We start from the raw sequence: 17,907 nt of genomic DNA, 5'->3' as shown, positions 1-17,907 counted from the left end.
GAATCTGTTTGAATTCAGGCCAGTCAGGAAGTGGGGGGCCAATGCTGCTTTTTGTAAGCGAGACTGGACGATATCCAGACATCAAGTGTTTTTTGGTGTTTGCATTAGTCCCTTTCTGTTTTTCTGCGTCTCGCTTGCTCTCTCTGCCCTCTTCTGTCTGTCTGCACTTCTCCACAGACACCCTGAGCCCTGATATATGTGTAGTGCAACTTCACATTGATTCGTTCCCAGATGCTGACGTGAAGCTGTCAGCACCTTGCTCTGTCGTCAGATGGGTACGTGGGAAAACGGCCCCTTCTAAAGCATCTGTTTGCCATTTCACACCCAGCCCTGGCCTTTAGACATTCTCTGTTTGTTCCATAGGATCACAGAGCTCTGACTTAATTCTCAGCATGCTCACATTAGCCCTGCTGTAGTGGCAAAACGCTATTAGCACTTAAAGTATCTTAAAGTATCTTAAAGAGAATATTGTGTGATACACTCAAGAGACCATTGGTGAGAATAAGATGTTTGTGGGTAGGGTTTACCAGAACCACTCACTCACACACACACAGTCAATCACATGGCAGCAGTTAAATGCATTTAGGCATGTAGGCTCATTTCGGAGGCTGCGTCCTTCGGAGGTTGCTTTTGTAGGCTGCATACGTTATCAAGGATGTTACTTTTCTTAAAGGTGCCCTAGAACTTTTTTTTAAAAAGATGTAATATAAGTCTAAGGTGTCCCCTGAATGTGTCTGTGAAGTTTCAGCTCAAAATACCCCATAGATGTTTTTTAATTCAATTTTTTAACTGCCTATTTTGGGGCATCATTATAAATGAGACGATTCAGGGCTACTGGCCCTTTAATTCTCGTGCTCCACGCCCACGGAGCTCGCGCTGAAGTTGTGTTTATGCATTATATAGAGTGCAAGTGTTTAATAATGAAAATAGCGACGGCTCTTGTCTCCGTGAATACAGTAAGAAACGATGGTAACTTTAACCACATTTAACAGTACATTAGCATCATGCTAACAAAACATTTAGAAAGACAATTTACAAATATCACTAAAAATATCATGTAATCATGGATCATGTCAGTTATTATTGCTCCATCTGCCATTTTTCGCTATTGTTCTTGCTTGCTTGCTTACCTAGTCTGTTGATTCACCTGTGCAGATCCAGACGTTACTGGCTGCCCTTGTCTAATGCCTTTCATAATGTTGGGAACATGGGCTGGTATATGCAAATATTGGGGGCGTACACCCCGACTGTTACGTAACAGTCGGTGTTATGTTGAGATTCGCCTGTTCTTCTGAGGTCTTTTAAACAAATAAGATTTATACAAGAAGGAGGAAACAATGGTGTTTGAGACTCACTGTATGTCATTTCCATGTACTGAACTCTTGTTATTTAACTATGCCAAGATAAATTCAATTTTTCATTTGAGGGCACCTTTAAATAAGACATCCTTGATGATGTATGTAGCCTTCAAATGCGACCTCCGGAGGATGCAGCCTTGGAAATGAGACACGGTAGCAGTCAAAATGATCTGCTGAAGTTCAAACTGAGCATCAGAATGGGAAAGAAAGGTCATTTAAATGACTTTAAACATGGCATGGTTGTTGGTGCCAGACAGGCTGGTCTGAGTATTTCAGAAACTGCTGATCTACTGGGATTTTCATGCGCAACCATCTCTGGGGTTTACAGAGAATGGTCTCAGAGATGAGAAAATATCCAGTGAGTGGCAGTTCTGTGGGAGAAAATGCCTTGTTGATGCCAGAGGTCAGAGGAGAATGGCCAGACTGGTTCCAGCTGATAGAAAGGCAACAGTAACTCAAAAAACTTGTTACAACTGAGGTCTGCAGAAGAGCATCTCTGAGCACACAACACGTCCAACCTTGAAGCAGATGAGCTACAGCAGCAGAAGACACACCGGTGAAACTCCTGTCAGATAAGAACAGCAAACTGAGGTTACAGTTCACACAGGCTCAACAAAACTGGACAATAGAAGACTGATAAAACATTGCCTGGTCTGATGAGTCTCGATTTCTGCTGCAACATTCAGATGGCAGGGTCAGAATTTGGGTTAAACAACATGAAAATATGGATCCATCCTGCCTTGGATCAATGTTTCAGGCTGGTGCTGGTGGTGTAATGATGTGGAGGATATTTTCTTGGCACGCTTTGGGTCCCTTAGTACCAGTTGAGCATCATTTAAACACCACAGCCTACCTGAGTATTGTAGCTGACCATATCCATCCCTTTGACCACAGTGTACCCATCTTCTGATGGCTACTTCCAGCAGGATAACACACCATGGGCAAGATTTCCTAATAGCATGCGCCAGCGCAAACCCTATTTTGGCTTTAAAAAACCACTGTCAGGATTTACTAAATATACGCAGTGAAAAATTAGTGCTGAAAAGGCATGGACAGGGTTGTTTTTTTTGCAATTGACCTTATTGCATATGTATTTGTTGGAGTTTTGCTTTCAGACACAAAAATTATGGGAGGAGAGTATTTAAATTAATCACTCAAGGTGATTTACTAAAGTTTGCACTTGTCAATTTTAGGGCTGGGAAAATATCAGGATCGATCCAGATTCATTGCATCGATCGAGAATCGATGTATCGTTCCATGCCTAGGCTACTTGTAATTGAACCATTATTTAAAAAAAAAAAAAAAAAAGAGAGCATATTTTAAACCAGACACTAATTTGCGCTGATCTTGGTAGATTGCATTGGTCATTTTGGAAATGATCCAGTTGCGTCTGTAGATCACGCACAGAAATTTACATTCCCATCGGCGCTTTTTTGGGATTGTGGTCTCGTGCTAATTTGCCCTGTTTAGTAAATCTGGCCCCACGTCACTGTACTCAAATGGCCTTCACAGTCACCAGATCTCAGTCCAATAGAGCACCTTTGGGATGGTGGAACGGGAGGTTCGCATCATGGATGTGCAGTAGGGGTGTGACGAGACAGGTATCTCACGAGACGAGACGTTTACACACTATTTTTAAGGAATCCTCAATGGCGAAATACATGAATAAAAAAAATATTCTGCAGGTGTATTTGAAATGTTTTAACTAATCATCTTATAATGAATGTCATTCAGTTCTACTTTCTGAGTATGAATTATCATATGCAGTAAAAGACAACAATACTCAAGTACTGTAAAAGGTTTTGCCCAAACTCAACTGACTGACTTCTCTTCTGTATGATTTCAGTCTCTTCAGATCTTGCTGTACATGATTTATGAGCTTCTACAACTTTGACCTCCTAACTGAACTCCTTTCCACAAACTGATCACAGAAATAAAAACAGTATAAATAAAAATGTTAACTCTTTACAATAAGGTCTCATTTATTAACATTAATTAACCAACATCAACTAACAATGAGCAATATATGTGCTACAGTATTTATTAATCTTTATGTTAGTTAATAAAAATAGTCATTCATTGTTAGTTCACAGTGCATTAACTAATGTTAACAAATGAAACCTTATTGTTTGTGCTTAATAAGATTAAGAGAAAATTGTTATTCGTTTTTATGGTAACACTTTACAATAAGTGCAACCATAATCGCACTCTCTCAATATTCAAAGTGCAAATAAGACCAAATTTTTCTTTGATACAGAGCTAGGAGATGGTTACAACTACACTGCCCAGCCTAAAATAGCTTTCATATTGAGAGATATTTGCATTCATCAGTGAGCCGCTTTCAAAATGCAGGGTATTGAAATCGCGTTTGAATGCGCGCTCGCGTTTACTTTCACTTTCACGGTCGCGTGTAACTCTGTAAATATGGAGCGGCGGCGACCGTTAAAAGTGGGTCCAACCCAGTACTAGCAAGGTGTACCTATTAAAATGGCTGATATATATATATATATATATATATATATGCACAATTAATTTCGATTTTTTGCACTGGATTATGGTATAATTTCATTTTGTTTTATTTATTTTAGGAACATAGTTTTAGGTTCTTAAATTTTTTTAAATGCTTTTTTTTGAGTGAGAAGGTTTTTTTTTATTTTTGTGGAGGGAAAATATTTTTAGGTATTTTTAGGGTAAAATATAACCCTGACATGTTCTTTGACAAGCTTTGTGTGATTCACCCTAGTGGGTTTGATTGTCAGTCTTGAGTGCTAGTTAGTGGTTTTATACTGTCTGAAATCACAGAAACGCTCCACTGCCATCACTGTCTGACGTTTTGGTGTCATGTTGAGTTCATGCCACTCTAGTCTGGTTGTTGTAGCTTCTCTTGAGCATGTTCAATCCTCATGAAACATAAATAGTCAAGTGTCGAGCAGCTCAATTAATTTGCTGCTGTTTTGAAGTGTTACTCCCCAAACCGATAGAGGAAAGCCACATCAGGGGACAGGAGCACACGGTTTCAGCAACACTGCTGTGGTTTTTCCCACATGGCTCTATTTAACCATCAGAGGTCAGGTTCAGACAAAAGGCATCCAAACAAACACAACAAAACATTCTCAGATACGCATATACATTCAAGCCTCTCAAGATATTTTATATCAGCTTTTCATTCTCTGTTTACTAAAGCTTTTTTCTGTTTTCCCTTTAATGTTTGCTTTTTTCTTTGTCTTGGAAATGGTTAGTTTATTTCTCTTATGCTTAATTAATATGCAAGTAAATAAATGTACACAGAGGAGCATTTTATTGCTTTCAAACAGATCTGAGAAACAAGAAACACAACTTGGTCATACAGAAAGAAGTTATAAATTAGCGTAAATGGCATATAGCTCAATTAGTTCATGGAAGAATTAAATGAGAAATGTTTGAGTTCATATTAGGATCTCTGACTTTTGTTTGCAGAATTTGGTATCTGAGGATAGTTTGAGACATTGTTGAGATTTCTGACACATTTGAAATATGATTAGATATGCTCTCTGTCTCCATATGCTCTCTGTTTAATCTCATTGCTGAGAAAAATTGAGATATGAAAGAGATATCATTTGTGATTTTCCTTTTGCTAACATCTGTCTCTCTGGTCTTGTCTTGTTTTCTTTCTAGAACAGATTTTTGTGTCCACAAAGATGAGCCTTGTGACACAGTTGGTGAGTATGTCTGGCTGAACTGCTCTTTTTTGTTGAATGCTTCTTATAGTTTCTTCGTGGGAATGTAAAATACCTCAAAAAATACAATGTAATATCTCTCGCAATCTGTAAAAAGCCAATATCTAAAAGTCTTTTAACCTACAAGTTACACAACGGCATAGCAGCATTGCAGCAAACTACAGTCACGTCAATGAGCTTAACATGGGTAAGCAATACTAATATTTTCTTAAGTAAAAATCTAATCTTCTGTCTTATACAACCAATTTGTAGTTTTTAGGAGCATATTTTTAGGTTCAAAAATAAATTTTTTAATGCATTTTTTTTTTTTTTTTTTTAGGCATAATTTTACTTTTGCTTTTTTAAAATATATTTTGAGTTCCAATTTTTATGAGGAAATATGACCCAGACATAAACAAAAACCTCAAAACATATACACAAACCTCAAAAAATTGCCATATAAGGACATGTGTGACAGTGACTTTTGCACCATATCAATCACCCAGAATAAGGTAGAATCCTGTCAGTGAGCTTAACGTGGACAAGCACTTACAATTTCTTTAAATAATATAAAAATAAAATGCAGTTTGTGTGTCAAAGTTCTTCAGGACACCCTGATACAACTAGTTCCTGTGTAGAGCTTTTTGATATGGACCATTAAGCATTCTGACATAATCCCGTCAGTATTCAGTCATTGATGGAGAAACACGAAAACAAGAGACGAATGTTTGCTCAATTATATAAACATGCCTTTGGGTCTTGAGATCGTCAGTCCATGTCTTTTTAATCCAGAGTTTTCGTCATTGTAATTTTGATTTCTCTTAAACTCAGAACAGATCTCAGAACCTCAGCCGATCCGTGAGACCTGGCCACCTGCCGTTTTCACATTTCTCTGTATGGGGCATTTGAAAATAGTCGTGTCACTTCCCCTTCCCTGACCCCTTGGATTCCAGCCATTCAAGAGCAGAGCCAGGTGACTCATATTCACCCGTATCCCAGCATACCCTTCCCTAGCCTGGGGAATGCACACTGAACTGTGATCTGCTCTTGAGCTGTGTTCCAAAACTACAACTTTGTGGCTTTCTTCTTTCTAGAGAGGTAGCTATTTAAAGGATTAGTTCACTTCTGAATAAAAATTTCCTGATATTTTACTCACCCCCATGTCATCCAAGATGTTTATGTTTTTCTTTCTTCAGTCGAAAAGAAAATTAAGGTTTTTGAGGAAAACATTCCAGGATTTTTCTCCATATAGTGGACTTCAGTGGGGTTCACTGGGTTGAAGGTCCAAATGTCAATTTCAGTGCAGCTTCAAAGGGCTCTACACGATCCCAGACGAGGAATAAGGGTCTTATCTAGCGAAACGATCTGTCTTTTTTTTTTAAACAAAAATTTATATACTTTTTAACCACAAATGCTTGTCTTGCACTGCTCTGCGATGCACCACGCATTACGTTGAAAGGTCACGCGTGACGTAGGCGGAAGTACCGTGGTAGGTTGAAAAAAATTTATCTAATTTTTCCTCCAACTTCAAAATTGTCCGATATCATTGTTTTACCTTTTTTTCTAAAGGCCGTTTGGCTTAATCTTTGCACATTCGCTTTGTAGACACTGGATCGGTACTTCCGCCTACGTCACACGTGACCTTTGTAATGTGATTACATCATGCATGCGGATCGCAGAGCTAGTACAAGACGAGCATTTGTGATTAAAAAGTATGTACATTTTTATGTTTTTTTTAGAAAATGACTGATCATTTCGCTAGATAAGACCCTTATTCCTCATCTGGGATCACGTAGAGCCCTTTGAAGCTGCACTGAAACTGACATTTGGACCTGGTGAACTTCACTAAAGTCCACTATATGGAAAAAAATCCTGGAATGTTTTCCTCAAAAACCTTAATTTCTTGAACATACATGAACACCTTGGATGACATGGGGTGAGTAAATTATCAGGAGATTTTCATTCAGAAGTGAACTAATACTTTAATAAGACAGCATGAAACCTCATGCACTCCCATTCAAAAGTTTGGGGTTGTCTCTTCTGCTCACCAAGCCTGCATTTATTTGATCAAATATACAGTAAAAACAGTAAATTGAAACGCCTCTATAGACAGCAACTCTGTGCTTTAATAAAAAAGTTTGCTAATGGAAAGCGACAATAATCAATTTTTAATTACCCTTACACACTTTTACCAAGTATTTCTTTATTAAAAAAAATATTATTTTTCTCTATTTGTCCAAGCTCAGCAAAATGCATGATAAGCTTAACTCTCTGCAAAGGACACATACTACATTTTGGTCAAAAAAGTATCTTAAAAGGCACTGTAATATTTGACAAGGTCAAGGTTTGGCTGGCTAGCATGGCTAAGTTTGCCCCTGCTGGTCGATGCTGTAACTACCCCCCCCCCCCCCACCTTCATTGAAAGCCATTCAGAAGTAGTCGTGTTTTCTGATTACTACAATTCTTTCTTTCTTTTTTTGTAGTTAGATTAACTCATTCAGTTCATTTTTAATGGGAGAAAAAGAAAAAATGGGATTTGTGCAATTATTAGGTTGTGATTTGTTTGCATGACACTCAAAGCATAAATAATTTGGATTACTACTAATTTGTAATTGTAAGTTGTATTACTAAAAAACAGCAGATTCAATATTTGTCAAACTGCATTCAAACACACAGGAAATCCAAACTTTAAAATTACGAATTTTATGAACAGAATCACACAAAACGGTCCCACTTTATATTAGGTGGCCTTAACTACTATGTACTTACATTTAAATTAATAATTTGAGACAATGCACTTATCGTGTACATACATGTTTTTATATTGTACTTATATTTGAAAAACACCTGCATGTAATTACATATGTAATTAATTTCTGTAATTACACTTATAATTACACTGTTGACCCTTCCCTTACACCTTAACCCACCCTTAAACCTACCCATACCACCAAAGCTTTCCCTAACCTTACCCATATCCCACCTCAATAGCAGCAAAAGTGTTTTGCAATTCAATATGAACCCAATAAGTACATTGTAGTTATTCTTTTGATGTAAGTACATAGTAGTTAAGGCCACTTAATATAAAGTGGGACCCACAAAACAGAAAAGTCAGTGTAAAAATGAATAAATGTGTTAATGGCATTATGGTGAATATATAATTAATCGCTTGTGTTAAAGTTTACCTAATTCTAAAGAAGTAAAAACAGTTTTGCAAGAAACATTGTAAATTATAAATATTGCATTTCTTGTGACCGACAACTGCATACTCATGCTCTCTACCTTATCCACCTTATTTTTATCTTAAGAGCGTATCTGGCAATTTGTAAATCGAATGTGTGGGTCTTCTGGTGTCATCTGCTTCTAGTTATTTTTAGGTGTACAACAGCTCATTATGCTGCTTTATATGGCAAACTGTTATTTCTTACCATATTATTTTAATGTGTTTTTGTAATTATAAACATGCTGGTTTGTAGTGCAAATAGCTGAACTGTTTACTGCACTTAGTTATTATTCTAGTTATTTACTAGTAGCAGCTAATGAATTGGAAGTTGGAAGAAAAATAAGGTGGATAGAACAGCTTTTGCATTGGGAGCTTAGTTTTTCTCGATTGCTTAAACATTTCTTGAAATTATGCCTCCTTTTCTCAAAACTCTAAACACAAATCCACAGCTTCTCACACAATTCCCCAAACTTCCTATTTTCAGGTCAAAATGACGCTCTTTACTCAAAACCATTCAATCTTGGTGAAAAACCAAACATTGCCCTCAGACATGACACACAAACCCTCAAAAACACACACACTACAACATAGTCTTACACACTGGTGAGATAAATTCAAAACAATACTACAAAAACCCGTAATAATTTATGTTTCTTGGTTCTCCCCCTCAAAAACATTTTCACAGGATCAACACAACAAAAGAAACAACAAATGTATACATTTGCACATTTTATTTATCACTTAATGTACTGTACAGTACAATATACCAAACAACAACAAAAAAAATATTCTGCCCCACCCCAGCATCCCGTCTTTCGTCTGGGACAGGCCAGAGAATCTCATCAACATCACAGGCTATATTTGCCCTAGCCATGGCAGCTGGGGTAAAATCTTCTTGCATACCTGATCCACCCCGGCACGCATCAGCTGAAACTCGTTTCCCAGCCTCCCTCATAGACATATCATGGACAAGGACATGATCAGCTAGAGTGACACGAATTTCATCCGAGGCTGCTTGTGTTCTTGCCCTTCCTCTTCCTCGTCTTAAACCTCATCCTCTTCCTTCACCTCTTCCTCCTTCTCTCTGGTGTCCTCAACCTCTTCTATCACGTCTCTAAACACAAATCCACAGCTTCTCACCCAATTCCCCAAACTTCCTATTTTCAGGTCAAAATGAAGCTCTTTACTCAAAACAAAGAGACATTGTTCCAAAACTGAATGAACTAACTCAGGCTCTTTTATCTGTATATTTTGAAGGTTCTGATTGGTAAATTTTGACTCTTAGGCCACGTTCACACTGTACATTTTTGGCATTGACAACCGCATTTACTTACAGGCGTGAGTCTCGAAATGTCCCGTTCACACAAAAACTTACAATAGCATCTGGAACACTGTCTGTATGAACATGCAATGAGAGTCAAGCCCGTATTCTCTTACTTGTAACCATAACAACAGTGACCAATGTAATATTAAAGATGGCGATGTCCATAAAACTGAAAAGTCTTATCACTTTTGACATGACAAGAGTCTAATTGAACCGCGAGCTCATCCATCAAAACTTCATTAACCAAGAGCAGCATGTGAACACACGCTAGCCGGAGTCTTTAACCGTTGCACTCACGTCACGTCCTTTGTTGCGACGTCTCGCGAATGACACGGCATTAGAATTTCGAAAAGAAACACAAAACTGACGGGAGCCTCTCTGGTGGAGAACAGTGACTCAGTGGCATAGCGTCTGGGCATGCACGGTATGCATGTGCATATGGGCCCGGGCAGATTGGGGGCCTGCTATTACGGGCTTAACCCCAGAGTATACTTCGGGCGTCCGCGCACCGTCCGCATCGCAAAATTTTCGTCATCAGGAGGGTTCGCGGACGTCCGCACTCCCCATCTGCATGCAGCCCAATTTTTTGTGACGGCACGGACAGTGTGTGTACTGTACAACAGCCCATGTGAGAGTGAATTGAGTGCTTGAAAACAAGTCCACTAGATAGTGCGCAGTGCACACACCAAACTTGTCTTTCTGCAACTTTCAAAGGCTTGCATGCGTGTGTGCATGAGACAGAACCCAAGTACATATGTTCAGAAAAATTAAGTATAATAGAAATAATGTTGTTGTCAATAACTTGCTATAGCCTAAAATCATTAAGAAGCTGAATAAATGGACCATAAAATGGTCCATGCCATGTCTTAGCGATGATCTATTGTATTTGACCGGTATTCACTTTTCTGTCATTTTTAAAGTGGGTTTCTGCAACTTATGCATGCAGTAATGTAAGTAGTACAGAATTTTAAATGAGTCATATTGGTTTTCTGAAAAAAAGAAGAGGAAAAACGCTACGTCTGCACATTTTAAGATACTGCACAAGATGTGAATAAATATAACTCGTACTCACTCTTTGAATACTCTTTATCAATGAAATAAAATGCACATAAAACGTGATGGAAACATATTTAGAGAAGAAACTTCTAGTAAATTTATTTGGAATAAAACATGTGCATTAAAAAAGTCTGTGACAGAATAATTAATTCATAACTGGAATAATCTTCGGACTCATTGCATCTGAAATTATGCTATGATCATTCTGAAATTCCAAAGCCAGAGTTGAAACGGTCAAATTCAAACGTAGACTGTGTTGAAAAGCCTTTTTTTTTTTTGCATGCAAAGTCAAAATGATGGATTTTGTTGTCATTCCTAGAAAATTTTTCACCATTTTTGTCTGCATGTTAGTGATAATATCTTATTCATATTAAAGTCCTGGGACTCAGTCGCATAAGACGCCCCCCTGTCACTCCCGTAAATAACCGCACTGCGTGTGAATGTAAACGTATTAAGGACTCAAATACAGGACTGACAACCATATTCTGCTGCTGTGTGAACGTGGCCTTAATGTTTCCACCTGGGTATTTGTGTGCTAATTGAGCTGAAGCTGTGCTGACTTGAGTGAAGAATATTGAATGCTATTGCTTTCTAAATGACCACATGGTCTAGGCAATGAGAAATTAAGGGATTTGTGTCTAGAGTTTTGCAGTGACAGTTCAACAAATCTGACTCATGTGTCAAAACAAGGGAGTAGTGTTTATAGCTTAGGGAAATGGGTGTGCTTTTTGATAAATGGTGTTATGGTTTTGAAATTTTAGTTCAAAAGCCTGGTTATAGTGTTTAAGCAATTGACAAAAACTGTAATGTTGATTATGTAGGCAGCCCACTAGGTTTTGGAACAGAGTCTTGGAGTGAAAGTCTCTGTGATATTACGATCTCACACCCGACGCGTAGCAGCTTTGAGTCAAAGGTTCTGTTAAACAGGTGAAAATTTGCCTATTCTAGAGTTTCCAAACACACTCGATAGAGTCATGCTTTTCTTTAGTGTCTGCATACCATGAGACCGTCATCACATCCAGAACGGATTGCAAGCATAGAAGCTACCTCAAGACCGTTTGTTCAGTTCCAGACAATTGGAGCGTGCCATAATTGTTCCGGCATGATGGAAATAATTTGGTCACAGTGGTGCTATTATACAGCAACTGGGAATGGTATCCTTAGAATGATGAGTTTAAGCGGACGTCTGTCTGTATGGGTGGCCCAGTTCCTTCAGGGGAACATTGACATCAACCGTGAAAAACCTGCAGTCTGTGGCAGAAGCCAAGCAAAGGCCTCTATGTCAAGACACGTAAGATAAGCAGACTTTCTATTTCTGTTCCACTTCTTTGTTTCTGATTTAACACTTGCATGATGCAACTCTCCAGTTATTTGACTGTATATGGTCTCGAGTCGATTGGTAGTAGGGTTAAAGCAACCAAGTTAAGTCTGGTGAGTATCTGTCAAATGAGAGCATTTCGGATAACTGCGCTGGATAGTCACAAAGACCCAGTAATAAAAGCAATGACCTCACATCATGCCCCACCAGCAGTGCTAACTTAAGAAAACAGACATTCCCATCTTAGGAAAAACAAAAACAAAAAACATATACATATGAATACAAATATAAATATAAATATAAATACATATGACATGAGAACAGAAACATTTAAATAACTAAGAAAAAATAATAATAAATAAGTAAAATAAAATAAATAATACTAAAGTGGTATATATATATATATATATATATATATAATTACGCAACTAATTTTTTCTCTCTCTCAAGTACTAAAAGTGAATACTAAAACAGGGGTAATTGCTATGTTAGCTGTTTAGGCTGGAGATAGCGTTGGGGAAAAAACTGTTCTTATGCCTAGACGTTCTAGTGCACAGAGATCTGTAACGTCTGCCTGAGGGCAGAAGTGCAAACAGGTTGTGTCCAGGGTGAGAGGGGTCTGTGATGATGTTACCTGCCCGTTTCTTCACTCTGGTGTTGTACAAGTCGTGAAGGTTGGGCAGGTGCATACCAATTATCCTTTCAGCTGTCCTAACAATCCGTTGCAGTCTAGAGTTTCCAGATAGTATTTGAAAGATGTGATTTTAACAGAATTTTAGTAATAGCCAATGGATTTGACAGATCTTACAGAGAGAGGGAGATCATTCTAGAGTTTGGGATCCACTCGGGAGAAAGCTCTGTCATCCTTATGTTGATATTTTGTCTTGGCAACACAGAGGAAATTTTGATTCTCCTCTCTCAGGGGTCTAGATGGAGTGTAGACTAACAATATACTGGAAAGATAAGGACGAGCAAGATTGTGTGGAGCCTTAAAAACAAATATGAGAATCTTACATTAACATTAACCTTGTTACACCAAGGTTTTTGCACGTTCCAACGTCACGATCAAAGATAAACACTCTTTTTTTTTTTTTTTTTTTTGTCAAATCAGCAAGAACAAAAGCAAGCACAAATTAACTTTGTTCAGACAGCTTGGGTTTTTGCTGTTTTTTTTTTTTTAATGATTTGCAATGTTTTAAAGGGGTCATGAATTGAGAAATGAACTTTTCCTTGAACTTTTGATTCATAAGTGGTCATCGTACTATAAGAATATCCTGTACGTTTCAGAACTGAAATCTTGCTTGTTAGTCCAGTAAAAGCTTTTATTGACACCATGCCCATCGAATGACTGATCCTGGAATGTGCCTATCTATGTCATAGATAGGTGAAACGACACCTCCGCAGAAGAAATCAATGCCTACTTCATCATTGCAACATTAGCCCCACCCACTGGCGTGTTAATGAGATGAGGAGAAGAGAATAGCGATACAGGACTAAAAATAACATTACCTTTCAAAGGATCCTCATGCTAGGAATGTGGTTATTTATTTTCAACAATGTGAAAACAATGTGCTTTATTTATTTGTATTTGCGATTTGTATTCTCTGGATTTTTTGGTAAATCAATCGCATTTCGGCACAGGCTTAGCAAACAGACTTTTACCATATGGACTTGACAGTAATACAACAACATGTAAGTAACTGTGTTAATTCTAATGCCTGATCTGATATGTAATGATTCATGTACAGTCAGATGTTCTTTGTCTATGTGTCAGTAAATCAAACCAGTGAATAAATGGTCAACTTCACATTGTTTATCTTAGTAGGAAGATTAGTTATTTAAACTGTGATTAAATTAGATAAAGAAAGCGTCCAAAGAATGCTCCCTTTACAATTGCTAGAGCTGTCAATCAAACAGCGCAACTTTATCAGTGACTGAGTTCTGGACACACGCCAAAACTCCAATTTTATTCAACGAATCTCTTAGTTACAATGCGTTTGCACTGTTAGTTATGATGAAAACATTTGTTAGTGTGCAGAAATTGAGTTACAATGACGAGATCACTGCTTTCATGCGCTCAACATGTCTGTGATCGGCTACATGCTCATCACTGCAACCATCATGACAATTTTTTATGTAAAAAGTACACTAACTTTATAAGTGGACCCCAGGAAACATTATGAAACAATTAAACAACGCAGTTCATGACCCCTTTAAATCAAATTATTTAGAAAAAATAGATAAACCTCCTTCCCTCTGGATTATGCAATACTAGAAATTATCCATTGCATTCCCATTTTGAAGCTCATTGTGGATTATTTTAGTAAATGGGCCAAATGTGCTTATGGGATTACAGCAAAATAAATATTTGCCTAAAATATTTGCCTGTTGTATCATCTTTGTTGTATTTCCATTTAAATGGAAAGACTAAGTCTAAGCATCTGGAATCACCCTTTGAACTCGGTTAAAGGTTGTAATTATGAAACGAGAGGAAGTTCCCCATTCAGTCAGGTACATGGGAGGAGCGGAGACGCCCTGTCTTGGAGATCATTCAGAGCACAAGTCTGTGTTTAAATGGAGCTCCTCTCTTTTCAGCTGATGTACAAGGATCCCATTGAGATACGGTTTGATTGAGAAGGGATAAGCTCATACCTCAGGCTTAATGTCTCCCATCTCAAATTCACTTCCTGGCTTTTGAAGTCTCTGTTTCTTTGAGTTCTTCGCCCTGAGCAATGGTCCACAACTCATGTGAGATCTGATATGAGAGGTTTAACTTTTACGGCTGCCCCACAAGACTGAGACAAGAGGGAAACCGTACCTGACTTGGAGATTGGAGATTGACACATTTGTTTTGTCTGTTAAAAAAATGTAAACTTTAGAGAAAATCAGAGCACATTCCCTCGTTGCTTTGTTCAGATATTTCTAAACTAAAACAAGCAAAACTAAATATTTACATTTTCTGAAAAACGTGTACTGTATGTTAGGGTATTTGTCATGGTGTTGCTATGCAGTTGCTAAGCTAAGGTGTTCTGAATGTTTTTAGTACATTTCTTTGTGGCTGTTATGAGTGCTTGCTATGCAGTCTTAATTTTTATGGTTTTTGGCTCTGTTTACACCTGGAATTAATATGCATTTTGGTCGATCACAAGTGGACGAGGGAGACACATACCTGTTTACACCTGGTGTTTTAATCCATCTCTTTTGTCCATTTTCAACCACTTTCAAGCACTTCTGTCCGGATTTCTTCGAGGGGAGGGTCTATGGGCAGGTAAATGTATGATTTTTCAGATCTTTTGATCTAATGGACAAAATAAACTTACTCAATTTACATATGAACGTGCCCAGGGAAAACATAGAGAGCTGCAGCTTTCGTTTCTGCTCTGACAGCCAAAAAACCAGTGAATGCGTGTTAGAAATCAAGAATATTGTGCTTGGTATGTTTTTCGTCTTCAGCCAACAAAGTTTAAATCCCATCTGGCTAGTGCGCTTCCCATAATGTTTATGCGTTAGGTCAGATGGGGAGTAGATGGTCTTTTGTGGCTGTTTGAACACATTCGACCACATGAGCATTTCCATTAGGAAAGCTATCAAATGCATTTTCGACTACCTCTGAAAGTGGCTACCTCTGAAAGTGGACAAGCTCAAAACGTTTTAGACCCCATTTACACCTGTATTTAGTGTCGTCCACTTGTGATCCGATTGACCGAAACGTATCTTAATACCAGGAGTAAACAGGGCCTTAGTTTTAAAGTGCCCCATTACTGTATGACCTTTTATGTCGAGTTTGTGAATGTAAAAGGTCTACAAAGTTTTAAAGATCAAAGTGCACGATAAGTAAAGTTATCGTCTCCTAAAAGGAAGAAACGATTCTGCGGGTTGCTAGGTTGATCTGTCCCATGTCAAAGGATCCCACCCTGTACAGTACCCTGTATCATGTACAGATGCTGACCAACGGCAACAGACACTTGGTCGGGTTTTGGCGAATCAATGTGTCGAAACCATCTGTTGCCGTGGTCAGCGCTTGTTTTCACCAATTGAACATGTTGAATCCGTGTTTGTCGGGTCTTTGAATGTTTGAGAAATTATGTATTGTAATCTAGTGATTATTTGTGTTGGTCTCTGTCTGTCGGTGCAGTGTGAATTGGCATTTAAAAGCATTCACCCTCTCAGACTCTTTGTTTTGCAATGTTTTGTTGAGTTACAGAATTAAATAACAGTGGACTTAATTTGGCTTTTTAGCCACTGATGAAGAGGAAAAATTATTCTTTTCATGTCAAATTGAAAACATGTATTTACAAAGTGACTTAAAATGATATGATTTTAATTGTTTGGATATTGTAAGTATTTGCAAGAATATAAATCATTACTGCTGCAGCCAATCAATCACATAATAATTTTTCGTAGTATGAATAAACCTTTTGGTGATTAGTGTTATGGCAATATTTGTTGAAATTTGTTTCCATTTTGACAACATATTCTGTTGATTAGTTTTGAAAAAGTCAAATTAAATCCTTTGTTACTTAATAGAAAAATAGTCGATCAGACGTAAATAGTAAATCTGATCCCTTAGGACAGTAGCAGCATAATTTGGGGCATCATTCATATCTGTACACTCTTGGAAGAAGAGGTTTTATATGGAACCTTAAAGGCTTTTGTCAGGCACTTACATAGAACCTTTTACGGGTTCCATCATGGGATCATTTTATTGATTTAGCTTTAAAAAATGAATTAACGCCATTGCAGAGACTCTCTGTTCCATCCAGTGAAATCACAAAACAAAATGCACAGAAATGTGTGTCTTGACATATAATCCCTGATGAACATCTTTGCTTTTAATGAGAAAAAAAAAAGCTATACAAGGGTGAATTAGAACCCAGAACCTCTCTGACATGCTTAACAAAAGTTCTACCACCAGGCCATTAAGGCACATGTACATTTGATGCAAATCTTTGTATCTATTCACTGATGTGAAGAATCTCAGGTCTAATATATATTGTATTATAGTAGATGTAAGTATGAAACCGTCACGTTAAACATGACTTCTATGTCGATAAATTAAACTCAGTGTACTACTGAAATTAATTTCTGGACATTGTAATGTTATTTTTTCTGCAGTTGTCATTTTTACCTTCCCACCCTTCTGTCCAACCCACTTTTTAAAATAAAGTTAAGCCACTGGACATTATGCAATCCTTTAAGACATTTCTCTTTATATAGAACCTTTATGGCATAAAGCGTTCTTTAAAATTGAGTCATGAACCCTAGGGTTCTATATAGAACTCCATTGAACCCTTTTTTTCTAAGAGTAACAGTGCGAGACTGATTACATGCTGAAGATGAACTCTTTGGCTTAGTGGTTTGTTCAAATAACACTAAATATGAGACTTTGAGCAATAGTTGATCATTAATTCACAAACCTCATAGTTTCAAAACTCTACTGAGTATAGGTCTCATAGTTTTAAGAGTTGACCTCGTGTATAGTACAAACAGACAAATATCCTTCAGCGTTTTGGGATTTCCTTCGTGTCCTGACTTGGATACGGGATGTTTAGTCATAATAGGCAACTTCCTTTTCGGCTGTCCCACTTCACTGTGTTTATTGACACTTGCTTCAATGAAGCTCCACGGCCGTGAGTTGAACTTTAAGTCATGGTCTGTCGCTAGTGTAAAGCATACTGAACGCCACAAGAAACACCATGAAGAAAAAAAAAAAGCCCACAGACATCTTTTCATGTCTGTACAGGGTGTGTACATCAAGTTTCCGTTGCTCTGTTCTGCACTTCTATTTCATATGGGAATGCGGGTTATGTGACGAACAGTAAAGCGTGGTGTTTTGGGTAATATGGAATATGGAAATGATCCTGCCGTTCAGTTCTGTTGATTGTCTCCATGGTTTTATAAGCCCTCCTGCACAGTTGGTTCAACTTGCCGTT

At 37.8% G+C, this 17,907-nt stretch overlaps 1 protein-coding gene across 2 annotated transcripts in view; it reads left to right on the top strand.

Moving 5' to 3' along the window:
• adamts17 (ADAM metallopeptidase with thrombospondin type 1 motif, 17) overlaps positions 1 to 17,907 on the top strand; it is a 209,238-nt gene that overhangs the window by 95,750 nt on the left and 95,581 nt on the right. For both annotated transcript variants that reach the window (XM_048183792.1, XM_048183793.1), the window contains exon 7: positions 5,013 to 5,056. In XM_048183792.1, the coding sequence (XP_048039749.1) occupies positions 5,013 to 5,056 (44 nt within the window). The remainder of the gene's footprint in view (positions 1 to 5,012; positions 5,057 to 17,907) is intronic.

This window comes from Megalobrama amblycephala, linkage group LG3 (assembly GCF_018812025.1).
Source record: "Megalobrama amblycephala isolate DHTTF-2021 linkage group LG3, ASM1881202v1, whole genome shotgun sequence".
NCBI classification, from domain to species: domain Eukaryota; kingdom Metazoa; phylum Chordata; class Actinopteri; order Cypriniformes; family Xenocyprididae; genus Megalobrama; species Megalobrama amblycephala.
The sequence above is the reverse complement of the archived record's forward strand: the minus strand, read 5'-3'. Positions and strand labels throughout refer to the sequence as shown.